This window comes from Pristiophorus japonicus, chromosome 6 (genome assembly GCF_044704955.1).
Source record: "Pristiophorus japonicus isolate sPriJap1 chromosome 6, sPriJap1.hap1, whole genome shotgun sequence".
NCBI lineage: Eukaryota > Metazoa > Chordata > Chondrichthyes > Pristiophoridae > Pristiophorus > Pristiophorus japonicus.
This window is the reverse complement of record NC_091982.1, coordinates 197,009,466-197,022,492: the sequence shown is the minus strand read 5'-3', so window position 1 is coordinate 197,022,492 and position 13,027 is coordinate 197,009,466. Positions and strand designations below refer to the sequence as shown.

Below are 13,027 nucleotides of genomic sequence, written 5' to 3'. Positions count from 1 at the left end.
CCGAGGACAACCCTCTCATCCCAGGAATTAATCTGGTGAATCTTCGTTGTACTGTCTCAAATAAGGAGATGAAAACTGTGCATTGTACAATTGCAGAAAGACTTCCTTACTCTTGTAATCCAACCCTCTAGCAATAAAGGCCAACATACCATTTGCCTTCCTAATTGCTTGCTATACCTGCATCCTAATTCTCTGTGTTTCATTTTCCAAGGCGCCCAAATTCCTGTGAACATCAACATTTAATAGTTTCTCAGCATTTAAAAAAATACTCTGTTTGTTTGTCTATTCTTCCTAACCTCCCATTTCCCCATATTATACTCCTTCTGCCATCTTCTTGCCCAATCACGTAACTATCTATATCCCTTTGCAGGCTCTTGGTGTCCTCACAGTTTACTTTCCCATCTAGCTTTGTATCGCCAGTAAACGTGGATACATTACACTTGGTCCCTTAATCCAAATCATTAATATAGATTGTAAACAGCTGAGGCCCCTGCACTGATCCTTTCAGCACCTCACTAGTAACAGGCTGCCAACTTGAAAGTGACCCGTTTATTCTTACTCTCTGTTTTCTGTCTTTTAACCAATGCACTATCCATGCTAAACCTGTATATTATCCCCAACCTCATGAGCTTTTATCTTGTGTAACAGCCTTTTGTATTGCAACTTATCGAATGCCTTTTGAAAATCCAAATATACTACATCCACTGGTTCCCCTTTATCCTGTTAGTTACATCCTCAAAAAACTCTTAGATTTGTCAAACATGATTTCCCTTTCATAAAACCATGTTGACTCTGCCTAATCATATTATGATTTTCTAAATGCACTGACACCACTTCCTTAATAATGGATTCCAGCATTTTTCAGACGACTGCTGTCAGGCTAACTGGCCTGTAGTTCGATGTTTTCTCTCTCCTTGAATAGCAGGGTTACATTTGCTACCTTCTGATCCACTAGGACCACTCCAGAATCTAGGGAATTTTGGAAGATCACAACCAATGCATTCACTATCTCTGCAGCCACACTTTTAGAACCTGAGGATGTAAGCCATCAGGTCTGGGGGATTTGTCAGCTTTTAGTCCCATTAACTTCTCAAGGACTTTTTCAGAACATAGGAATTAAGAACAGGAGTGTGCCATGTGGCTCCTCGCGCCTGCTCCGCCATTCAATAAGATCATGGCTGATTATCAACCTCAACTCCACTTTCCTACCCTATCCCCATATCCCTTGATTCCTCTAGAGTCCAAAAATGTGTCTATCTCAGCTTTGAATATACACGACTGAGCATTCGCAGCCCTTTGGGCAGAGAATTGCAAAGATGTATGACCCTCTCAGTGAAGAAATTCCTCCTCATCTCAGTCTTAAAAGGCCCACCCCTTATCCTGAGATTATGCCCCCTAGTTCTAAAATCTTCAGCCAGGAGAACCAATTTCTCAGCATCTACCCTGTCAATCCCCCTCAGAATCTTGTATGTTTCCATGAGATCACCTCTCATTCTTCTAAACTCCAGAGAGTATAGGCCCATTCTACGCAATTACTCATCACAGGACATTTGTCTCATCCCAGGAATCAATCCAGTGAACCTTCGATCCTCTCTTTCCTCCCACCTCTCTCAACATCCTGTGATCCCCCACCCCACTCCCGATCCCTGACCATGCCATCCCCCGCCAATCCCCAGGAAACCCCCTCCGATCCTACAACCCTCTCACGATCCCCTGCCAATCCTGTAACCTCCTCCTGATCCCTGACCTCCTGCCGATCCTCTGGCCGAACCACCGCCAGCGAGCCCCCCATCCCAATCAATTCCCGACCATGCCGATCCCCAACCATGCTGAGCCCGCGATTACTCCACGGATCGACCTCTCTCTTCTGAGGCCTACCTGCCCGCAGCCATCTAGCCTCTCAATCTGGCTGGCTGCAGGCTGGAATCCAAGACCTCACATTCAAATCAGGCCCTGCCATTAAAGTCATCAGGGCCTGCGGGAAACCCGGTTTACTGCCCGTCTCGGGAGCCCTCCACCCCCAGCCCACCTCTCTTGAGAAAATTCCGGCCACTTTGTTTCTTGTACTAGGCCACCTAAATCTCTCTGAACACCAACATCTAATAGTTTCTCACCATTTTCTATTCTTCCTACCAAAGTGAATATTCTTCCTGCCAAAGTTTTCTTTACTAATATTAATTACTTTAAGTTCCTCAGTCTCATTGGACCCTTGGTTCCCCACTATTTCTGAATGTATTTTGTGTCTTCTACTGTGAAGACAGATACAAAATATTTGTTTAACATCTCTGCCATTCCTTATTCCCAACAGTGTCAGCTGTGGCTCAGTGGATGGCACACTCGCCTCTGAGTCAGAAGGTTATGGGTTCAAGTCCCACTCCAGGAACTTGAGCACAAAAATCTAGGCTGACACTCCAGTGCAATGCTGAGGAAGTGCTACCCTGTTGGAGGTGCCGTCTTTCAGATGAGACGTTAAACCGAGATCCCGTCTGCTCTCTCAAGTGGACGTAAAATATCCCATTGCAGTATTTCGAAGAAGAGCAGGGGAGTTTTCCCTGGTGACCTGGTTAATATTTATCCCTCAATTAACATAACAAAAACAGATTATCTGGTCATTATCACATTGCTATTTGTGGGAGCTTGCTTTTGTGTTTCCTACAGTACAACAGTGACTACACTCCAAAAGTACTTCATTGATTGTAAAGCACTTTGGGATGTCCGGTGGTCATGAAAGGTGCTATATAAATCCAAGTCTTTTTTTTAATATAACTTCACCTGTCTAAGCCTCCAAGGGACCCATTTTTATTTTCGCTATTTTTTTCCTTTTTACATATTTGTAAAAACTGTTTTTATATTTCTTGCTAGTTTATTCTCATATTCTATTTTCTCCATCTATCAATTTTTTTGTCGTCCTTTGCTGGTCTCTTTCCCAGTCCTCAGGCTCACTATTTTTAGTAACATTATAAGCTTCTTTATTTTAATCTAATACTATCCATAACCTCTTTAGTTAGCCACGGATGGATCACTTTTCCCATGGAGTTTTTATTTTTCAATGGAATGTATATTAGTTGAGAATTATGAAATATTTAATTAAATGTTCGCCATTGCTTATCTGCTGTCATACTTTTAATCTAATTTTCCAATCTACCTTGGCCAACTCCTTTATTAAGGTTTAAGACTCTAGTTTTGGATTCTACTTCCTGATCTTCTGAACCAAGATCCTCCCTCACTACTGTCCTTATGTCATCCTTTATTATCAGGGCCATCCCTAATCCTTTTCCATTTTGTCTGTCGTTTCAAAATGAAGTACTGTGGAATATTTAGTTCCCAACCTTGGTCACCATGCAGCCACATCTCTGTAATGGCTATTAGATCAAAGCCATTTATCTCTATTTGTGCCATTAATTCATCTATCTTGTTACAAATGCTTCATAATCCAGAGATTATTACCTTTGAGGTTAATTTGGACCCTAGCTCCTCAAACTCCCTAAGTAGAACCTTATTCCTAGTTCTACCTATGTCCTTGGTTCCTATGTGGACCATGACAACTGGATCCTCCCCCTCATGCTCTAAGTTATTTTCCAGCCACGAGGAGATACCCTTAACCCTGGCACCATGCAGGCAACACAGGATTCGGGACTTCCGGTCGTGGCTGCAGAGAATAGTATTCATCCCCCTGACTATACTATCCCTTACCACTACAATATTCCTTTTTACTCCTCCCTCCCACTTGAATGGCCTCCTTACAACATTGTCGTGGTCAAGTTTCCCATCCCCCTTGCCATCTTTGTTCTCATCCATACAGGTAGCAAGTTCCTCATACCTGTTGAACAAGGTCAAAGCTGAGGCTCCTCCATCGCTGCATCCTGGGTCCCAAGAGCTGCCTGACTCACAGTCATATCCTCCTGTCCCTGACCAAATCTAAACTACTAACTAACCTAATGGGTCTGACTGCCTCCTGGATCAAAGTGTCCATATAACTCTCCCCCTTATGCATCGCTATGTCTGCAGCTCGGATTCCAGCTCAACAACTCTGAGCCAAAGTTCCTCGAGTTGTCGATACTTACTGCAGATGTGGTTGCTCGGGGATCTTACTTGTCTCCGCCAACTGCCACATGCTGCAGTTACAACACACCACGTGCCCTGCCAACCTTATCTAACCTTGTTTTATATATTTAATTAGTTATGGTTTCTATTCACTCGATATTTTTAGTTTATTAACTAATTAGTTCATTTAGTTTAAGTTACTGATTTTATAAAGTAATTGTTATAGTTTCCCAGCTCTTAATTTAAACCATTGTCTGAGCTTAAAGAGCAAAAAACCGGTAATACTCACCAACCAATCACTTACCTGCTATCCTGTAACATTACTCCTTGATTATTTTTCGCTCTCTCTCAGCTGCTCCCTTTATCCCCGCAACACTCAGTTGCTGGTCCCGCTCTCGCTGTGTGCTCGGGCCTCCACTCCCGTTCCTTTTATCCCCGCTGCTCTCGGTCTCTGGTCCCGCTATCACTGTGCTCTCAGGCCTATGCTCCTGCTCCTTTTATCCCCACCGCTCTCAGTCGCTAGTCCCGTTCTCTGTGTTCAGATGGATTCACAGTTCGTTTTGGGAACTAAACAATGTTAATTCCATCATTCTCAAAACCGGAGCAAGGTCTAATACTGGCATTAATTTAAACATATTAGGAGAAAATGGGCATGTGGATTCATCACTCAAATCCCAAGTACTTACAGGTGGTGTTTCAAATGCTTCTCAGTTATATTGCCTGGAATCTGCTCAGAGCTGCTCCCACCCCGCCATGATAACTTACTCGGAATTGCCAGACCTCCAAGGAAATTCACTGAATCATCTTATGAAACAATAATTTTCCCAAAACCTATGAAGGCCACTGGTATTGCTGAAGAAATCTGAAAAACTGCATAATTATTTAAAAAACACATTACTGCTTTTTGTGCAAATGCATTTGTGGTTACCAATCTAATCGTAGCTAGAGAATCACCTGCAATGGCTTCTCTTCCCATCCTCGCATCGTTACCTCTGGTTTCCACCAAGGATCTATCTTTGGTCCTCTCCTATTTCTCATCTACATGTTGCCCCTTGGCGATATCATCTGAAAACACAGCGTCAGTTTCCACATGTACGCTGATGACACCTAGCTCTACTTCAATACCACTTCTCTTGATCCCTACACGGTCTCTAAATTGTCAGACTGCGTGTCTGACAGTCAGTTCTGGATGAGAAGAAATTTTCTCCAGTTTAATATTGGAAAGACCGAAGCCATTGTTTTCGCTCACCACCAGAAACTCCATTCCCTAGTCACTGACTCCATCTCTCTCCCCAACTTCTGTCTGAGGCTGACCAGACTGTTCACAACCTTGGTGTCATATTTGACTCTGAAATAAGCTTTCAACCACATATCCACAGCATAACTAAGACCGCCTATTTCCACCTCCGTAACATCTTTGACCAAGCTTTTGGTCACCTGGGCTAATTTCTACTTATGCAGCTCAGTGTCAAATATTTCTTTATCTCGTAATGCTCCTGCCAAGTGCCTTGAGATGTTTCACTACATTAAAGGCGCTATATAAATACAAGTTGTTGTTGATTGGAAAGAAACTAGAATGCTTGGGAAAGTAAGCTGACTACAGGAAGTTGGCAGTGATTGCTATCTATTTTCATATCTGTTGGCTTGTAATTGACATGTAATTAAAGGTGTACAGGGCACATTATCATGAAATTGGCAGTATAAGTTTGGAGTTGAGTTTTAAATGGGAAGATTGCTACTCAGACTTGGAACTGTCTGAGGTAAGAGTCAATGTCCCTATCACCATGAACTACTTGTCTCAATAGTTTTTAGTAATTCACAACTCCATGCTTGAACTGATTAGGAATGCCAATTCACTTTTCAGATTGCAAATCTTCAGCAACATTTGACAGATTCTAAGCAAGATCATAGCCAAATGGCAATGACTCTAGAGAATGTGTTAGTATCACATACAAAACTCCAACAGACGGTGGAGAAACTACAGATAGAACTCGGACAAAGAGATACAGAGATAAATGGCTTACAACGGGATAAGTAAGGAGATGCCGCATTACACGCATATTGATTATACATAATGGTTTTCAGAAAATGTTACTGTAGTTATTTTGTTGCATAACCCACAAGATCAGCAGCCACCAAAGAGAGATTTCATCTATGTAACAAAGGTCACTGCCACTACCCGCCCCCTGTCCCACCTCGTTAAACCTGGAAGTGGATGGGTTGGGATCGGGTTTGAGATTTAAAGAATTTTTACATCTCAACCAACCCCAAACCACACATTTTTGGGGGATAAAATTACTCACAATAAGGCACTATATAAATGCAAGTTCTTTATTTTGTGCTGCAGTCCAATGGTCTTGTGATATTTTTCTTCTTTGCACTGGTGTTGACATTGGTATTGTATGATACATAATCTCAACATCAAACTTGTAGAAATGTTAATTGTTCTTTTGTAAGAGACCTCTTTGAACTAGTGGTACTGATTGGGAGCTAGATTCATTCTTATATGTGTTCCAGAGTTGGATCTAATTGTTTTGATTTATTTCTATTTTCATGTGGCAAATTTTCTTCTCTTTGCCTTTGTATATTTCTGTTATTTCTGGCAATTTTTTTCATACAAGATTGTTCCTTGCCACCGCCTCCCCACGGCAGTTTTAGAGGGTGTGCCTAAAAGAATCGGAAAAACAAAACATCAGAATTGTGTTTACTGGTATTGTGCTTTATTTTTGAATTCCATTCTCCAAAGTTCTATGAAAAATTAATATTTTGATACACATTGTCTTAAAATGTGCTGCTAACTGTATAAGTTCACCTGAGGAAGACACATTGAGCCATATAAAATTATACTTCAGTCCATTGAAAAGTGCCTCCCTGAAAATTCAGCATTGCACCTTTAGCAAAAAAAAACTTAACTATGAATTGGTTAAGAAAATGCAAAATTACTGTATTATTTGCTCTAAACTCATAAGAGGCACCATGAGCTCTTTTTTGGAGTGCCCTTTCCAATTGACTCTTTAGGCTCAATTTTCCCCATTGCGTTTTTTTGGTGCTTTGCAAGAGTTACGCCCATTTTTTTTAGTCCCAACTTCTCCAAAAAAATAACTAGCAAGTTTCCCTGTTCTATTTTTTGAAATTGGTGCCTCGCAGCCTGTCCTTTAGCTTTGGGGGGTGGAGCCTACTGACTGCAATGAAAAAAACGATGCCCCCCCCACTTCTGCGCATGCGTGGAAAAAAAGGAAATTTTTGATGTGACTGCTATGGGCACGCATGCCCAGTACACTTCCCGGTCTGCATTCGGCCATTTTTAAAGAGCCAATTGTGTGTGAGAACTTTAATTTTCAGTTGAAAAATCGGAGCTGCAATACAATATGCAGCGCAGCTCAAGGACCAAGAATTTCTTACAAGATGAAGTAGAGGCACTAGTTACTGTAATTGAGGCTAGATGGCACGAGCTGGACACCAGCAGCGGTCACATAAAAGTTTCACCAAAAGAAATGAAGAAACGCTGGAACAACTTGCAGAAGATTACTGTGACCAACCCGAGGTCTGGAGGCCAATGCAAAAAGAAGTGGCAGGACCTTGGTCAAGTAGTTAGTGTAAGTAATATTTTCATTTATTCACTGGAATTGTAATTGTAAATGTGACCATCTGTATATGTCCCACCCAGCAGAAAGACACCATCTCTAAAAAGTTATATTTTCATCTTTGCAGAGGAAGGTGGCACACAACAAAAGGGAAAGAACTCGGAACAGGAGGAGGCCCAGCAAATCTGCATCCACCTGCTTCGGTTCATGGGGATGTCTCCATCAGCTACACTTTGGTTGATGCAATGTGCTATATCATTCATCGTGGTCCTTCAAATCAGCCTGCTGCCAGCGCTGTGTGAGCCTACTCATGCCACCCTGCCCCTTCCTCTGCTGCTAACCATTTGTCTGTTGTGTTATATTTTGCAGAACTCGAGGCCAACCCTGACGAGGCTGAAACCAATGCAGAAGAAGATTCAGACGCGGACGCGCCTGAAGAGGAGAACATCTTCCAATCCCACCTTCCAGACCAAGAGCATGGGTGTGAGGGGGAGGGGGAAGTGATGAATGAAGCCCACATTGTTGTGCTCATTCTGGAGGAGATGCAGGTGCTGCCCATTGAGGTGCCAGCCCCTTCCCTGAGTGGTACAAGTGTTGGGACATTCCGTGGTTTCTCTCAGTCCGAGGCTGGGGATTCCAGTGGGGTGCAGCGAGGCACACCCAGGTTCCCATCGTCCGAGGCTGCAGGTCCCGGTGGGATGCAGCGAGCCAAACCCAAGGTGAGAAGGGGAAAGAGAGCTCGACAGCGCTCTCTTGAGGTGCAAGATCTAACAGATGTGGTTCCGATGATGGCAATGAGTGCGGAGAGCATTGACCTCACACGATCACTCCTGGACACCATCAGTGGGGTGGGTGATGAGGTATCGGCACTGTCAGGAGAAGTAACAACACTCTCTCGAGAAATGGGAACACTGGGAACATGAGGGAGGGAATGTCGCAGGCAGCTGATACAATGTCGGCGAACATGAGGGAGGGAATGTTGCAGGTAGCTGATACACTGTCAGGGCACATGAGGGAGGGAATGTCGGAGTTAGCTGCTGCAATAAAGGAACATGCCCAGACCCCGCGCCCATTGACAGAATCAATTGCCACTCCCACTCCAATCCTCAGACCAGCCTTTGAAGAGGCCCAAGTCTGGCCTTCCACATTACCGCCTGCCTCCCTCCCATCAAGAAGTGCGCATTACCCGAGATGTTCGAAAGAATAAGCTTGGTACCAACCTGAGAAATGGTGCACCACCGCCTGCGGGCAGGGGTGGAGTCAACAAGACCAAGCGCAGCGGGCAGACTTAGAATAAGGTGGAGGAGAGATGGGTGCACCCTTTCTTTGCTGTTGTTGTTATTATTATTATTGTTACTATTGTATCTGTTCTCAAATTAAACATTTTTTGTAAGTTATGTAAATTTAAAAGTTTAAAAATTTGTAAGTGATCTTAACTGAAAACTTTAAAGTTTGATACAAGAATATTTTAATTTAAGTTAAATACCAACAAGTGTTTGTTAAACTTTTGAATAAAATATATTTACATTATAACTGAATGATTTCCATTATTTGTTCCATTAACACAATACAACATTAAGGAACAGATCCAAACAGTAAACATGGTCTATTTGGAATAGTTGCCGCTCAGCCTTCAGGCAGCAAAACATTCACGGATGAGCTGCTGGCGCAAGGCTCGAACAATCATTAAAGGGGCACGACGACCCGTCCTCCTCCACCATCGTGCTCCGGGTTCAGGTAGTTGCATGGCTTCCTCCTCGTCATCTGCATCTTTTTCCTCATCATCAGCCACTTTCACCTTAGGTGGGTCTTCTACTACCAGCTGCTGCTGCTTCATGATGGCTAAGTTATGCAGCATGCGGCACACAACAGTGAACTGACCGACAATCTCAGGGGAGTATTGCAAGTAGCCTCCGGAATGGTCCAGGCATCGGAAACGCTGTTTCAAGATGCCAGTAGTCTTCTATTATGCTGTGCGTCGCAATGTGTGACATGTTGTATTCCTGGTCACCTTTCGACCGGGTTACGCATAGGGGTGTCATGAGACAGGTGCCGAGGCCGTACTCTTTGTCTCGCACTAGCCAGCTCTGCCCTTCTGGCTGCTGCTGAAACATGGCAGATATAGCACTTTCGCGTCGGATGAACGCATCATGGGTGCTCCCAGGGTTTCTCGCATCAACTGACATGATGCGATGTATGTCGTCACACACGAGCAGCACATTAACGGAGTGGAAGCCTTTTCTGTTCCTGTACATCTCAGAATCCTCCAAAGGTGCTCACAAGACTATGTGGGTACAATCAATGCAGCCCCATACCTTTGGGAAGCCAACAATCCTGAGGAAGCCCACAGCCCTTTCACGCATTGCCTGGCGGTCATGGGGAACTTTATGTAGTCATTCCTCCGGACATACAGTGCAGCAGGCACCTGCCGATTGCATGTTGCAAAATGGCGCACATATCCTCAGTTGTGGCCTGGAATGATCCAAATGCATAGAATGAAAGTGCAGCTGTAACCTTCACTTCAACTGACAAAGCAGTCCTCGTGACAAAGCAGAAAAGGTCTGCTTTTACTAACTCACAGATCCCAGTTACAACTTTTTTTCGGAAATGCATCCTTCTCACATAGTCTGCATCACTCAGGTGCAGGTATGAACGCCTGTCTCGATATCCCCAACATGGGTAAGGCCTCCTGCCCATCATTCTACGTGTTTTGAGGTTCCTCATGCGATGATGTCGAATCAATCGTCTCCTCTGCAGCACTATCATGCACTAGGTATGGCATTGTCAGTATTGCCCCCAAGATTAAATTGTACCTTTGCAAGAAGCTCCAAAAAATCCAAAATTAAAGAATTGCATTAGACTTCCATTTCCTTCCTTTTGACTTTGGAAAAAATTAAGTTTGATGATGCATTTTCTTTGTCTTTGTGACTTCCTTCAAAACTTCATCTAAAAACAATAGGGTCTTTCTGCACTGATTTTTTTAATGTGCGCTGGTTTTTCTTGGTGCCCAGAAGATTTTTTGGGAGTGGTCACATACGCCATCCTTGTAAAAATATAAGTTGGCCAAACTTACATAAATGTGGAAAACTGGCACACACATCAGATTACGCCCTCTATGACGCAAAATAAAACCTAACCTAAAAAAATCGTAACCAACTACATTTCGCTGGCGCACAATCTTTGGGAAAACGTGGATATTTTAATTTAGGCCAAAAAAAACGCCGTGCGCCAAAAAAACGGTGCAGATAACTGGGGAAAATTGAGCCCTTTAAAACTAGTATTGTAAGATTTATTCCCTGAAAAAGTTTCCTGTTGTATCCTTGCTCTTACTGGTACTACTTTGGCAATTAATACTTTTGAGCCATACTAAAGTCCCATCAAAAATATTTTAATTTGAGTAACCAGGAAAAGATTAAATACAGGATCAGTGCCATTGTAATTTTGTAATTGATAAAATATCACATCTGCTCAAAGAATGTTCAGTTATGTGTCAGTGTCATTGCTTATTGTCAATTAAGGTAACAAGCTAACAAACCATTACCAGAGCTTATTAATCTTGGATATACATTCAATGTCGACACTTGCTAAATATGGTGTGTTGAAGCTTCAATTCTTGTCCAGGTCACATGCCCAAATGATTCTGCAAAGGCTACAGGCTGAGCTGGAGGATCTACAGGGTAAACTGGCCACCATGGAAACACAGCACAACATTCAGGCAAGCGTAATCTTATCAAGTAAATTTCTGTAAACAACTGAGGCATCAACATAGGCACTGCTTCCATTCTTAAAATGAGTTCTTAGGTGGCTGAACAGTCCAATATGAGAACCACAGTCTCTGTCACAGGTGGGACAGATAGTCGTTGAGGGAAGGGGTGCGTACATGAATGGCTGAGCCATACCTGTTGCATGATGAATGAGTTGTAGAACATGGATGCACTCCAGGCTGTTCTGTTTATCATCTAGAAGCCATGTAGAATGCTTATGACGTTTCCTGTGACATACTTGACTTCGGAATCCGAGCTACCACAGTACCTAGCTGATCCTTTTTGGTTTGTTCAATCCAATCTGGTAGACTTCCTTTAATAGGGAATAGCTATTTGACAAACAGATTCGACACTGATTAAACCATGAAAAATGTCCCAGCACTAATTAAAGGTATACATCAAATACTGGACTAACTGTACTTACATTTCTGAAGCCGTTATGTTCAGAAATGTAAGCAGAATGATTTTTTTGATGTGAAAAATTAGTTTCGGTTCCATCTTTAAAATTTTTGAACTCTGAATATATTGAAGAGCTATTCTATCCTTCGTCATCAGAGTTTGAATATTAATTTTACATGCCATTAAGCTGTTATTAGTATAGAAATTCACATATATGCCATTGTATGGGTATGCCTTGTAGTCACTCGTGGTTACGCTCCTCTATGTCACCCTTTTTATCCACATCACTAGTATCTAAACACGTATGCCTACTAGACAAATCTAGCTCCACCGATGATCCCCTGTCTATCCACACCTGTCGCTTCCTGCCCTCTCTGCCAATGGTCACCTAGTCTCCCTTATCAGCTTCTCTACTCGTAGCAACCTGTGGGGTGACTACCCTCTGGAAAATCTGCTCCAGAAAACTTTCTCCCACCCAAATGTTGCGGAGTGTGTTCAGTTGCCTCCCAAGCTGGGCAACTTTCTGCTCAAGGAGTGCAACCTTTGTACACTTCATACATATGTATGTACCCTGCATGGTACGTGAGTCCAGGCAAGTTAATATAATTAATAGCAACAAGATCCTCGAGGAAGCAAATTCATTGTTTGTCGCCAATAGTACTGCTTTTCAAATATTTTAGATCTGTGAAGCTTTATGATGTGATGCATGAGATGACTTGTCCTATTTAAAATCTTGTCTAAAACAAAACTATTAGAAACTCCCTGTCCATGGTGTGATTGTTTGGTGGAGGCTTGAATTTAGATGCCAGCCACTCTGTCTATGTCATGCAGCATTGAACTATTAAATAAAGAATTTACTTACTAAGATGATTTTGAAGTGATTTCTTATTGTCAATTAAGGTGCTGCCTCTCCGTAAAGATCTACAAGTTGCAAGACAAGATAATAAGAAACTAGCATGCAACTTGGAACAGACTTTGCACACACGCAATACTTTACAGATTAAACTAAATCGACTACAGGATGAATTGGACAATAAAGAATGCCAGCAACAGCAGCTTCTGCACAGCAGGTCAGACCCAGAGGGTTTTCCAATTCAAAGGAATAAATGTAAAATACTGGAGAAATGAAATTCAGGAGCAGAGAGTGACTCTGATGTTCCAGATAATTACCAGTTTTATGGTTAATTTCAATCTGAATATGTGTAATACTGTTAACGTAATTTCCCTACAGTTGTG

At 42.6% G+C, this 13,027-nt stretch overlaps 1 protein-coding gene across 6 annotated transcripts in view; it reads left to right on the top strand.

Annotated features, from left to right (window-relative positions):
- ccdc150 (coiled-coil domain containing 150) overlaps window positions 1-13,027 on the top strand; it is a 169,544-nt gene that overhangs the window by 112,049 nt on the left and 44,468 nt on the right. For all 6 annotated transcript variants that reach the window (XM_070883527.1, XM_070883529.1, XM_070883525.1 and 3 more), the window contains 3 exons: window positions 5,909-6,078; window positions 11,250-11,343; window positions 12,692-12,861. In XM_070883527.1, coding sequence (XP_070739628.1) covers window positions 5,909-6,078; window positions 11,250-11,343; window positions 12,692-12,861 — 434 coding nt within the window. The remainder of the gene's footprint in view (window positions 1-5,908; window positions 6,079-11,249; window positions 11,344-12,691; window positions 12,862-13,027) is intronic.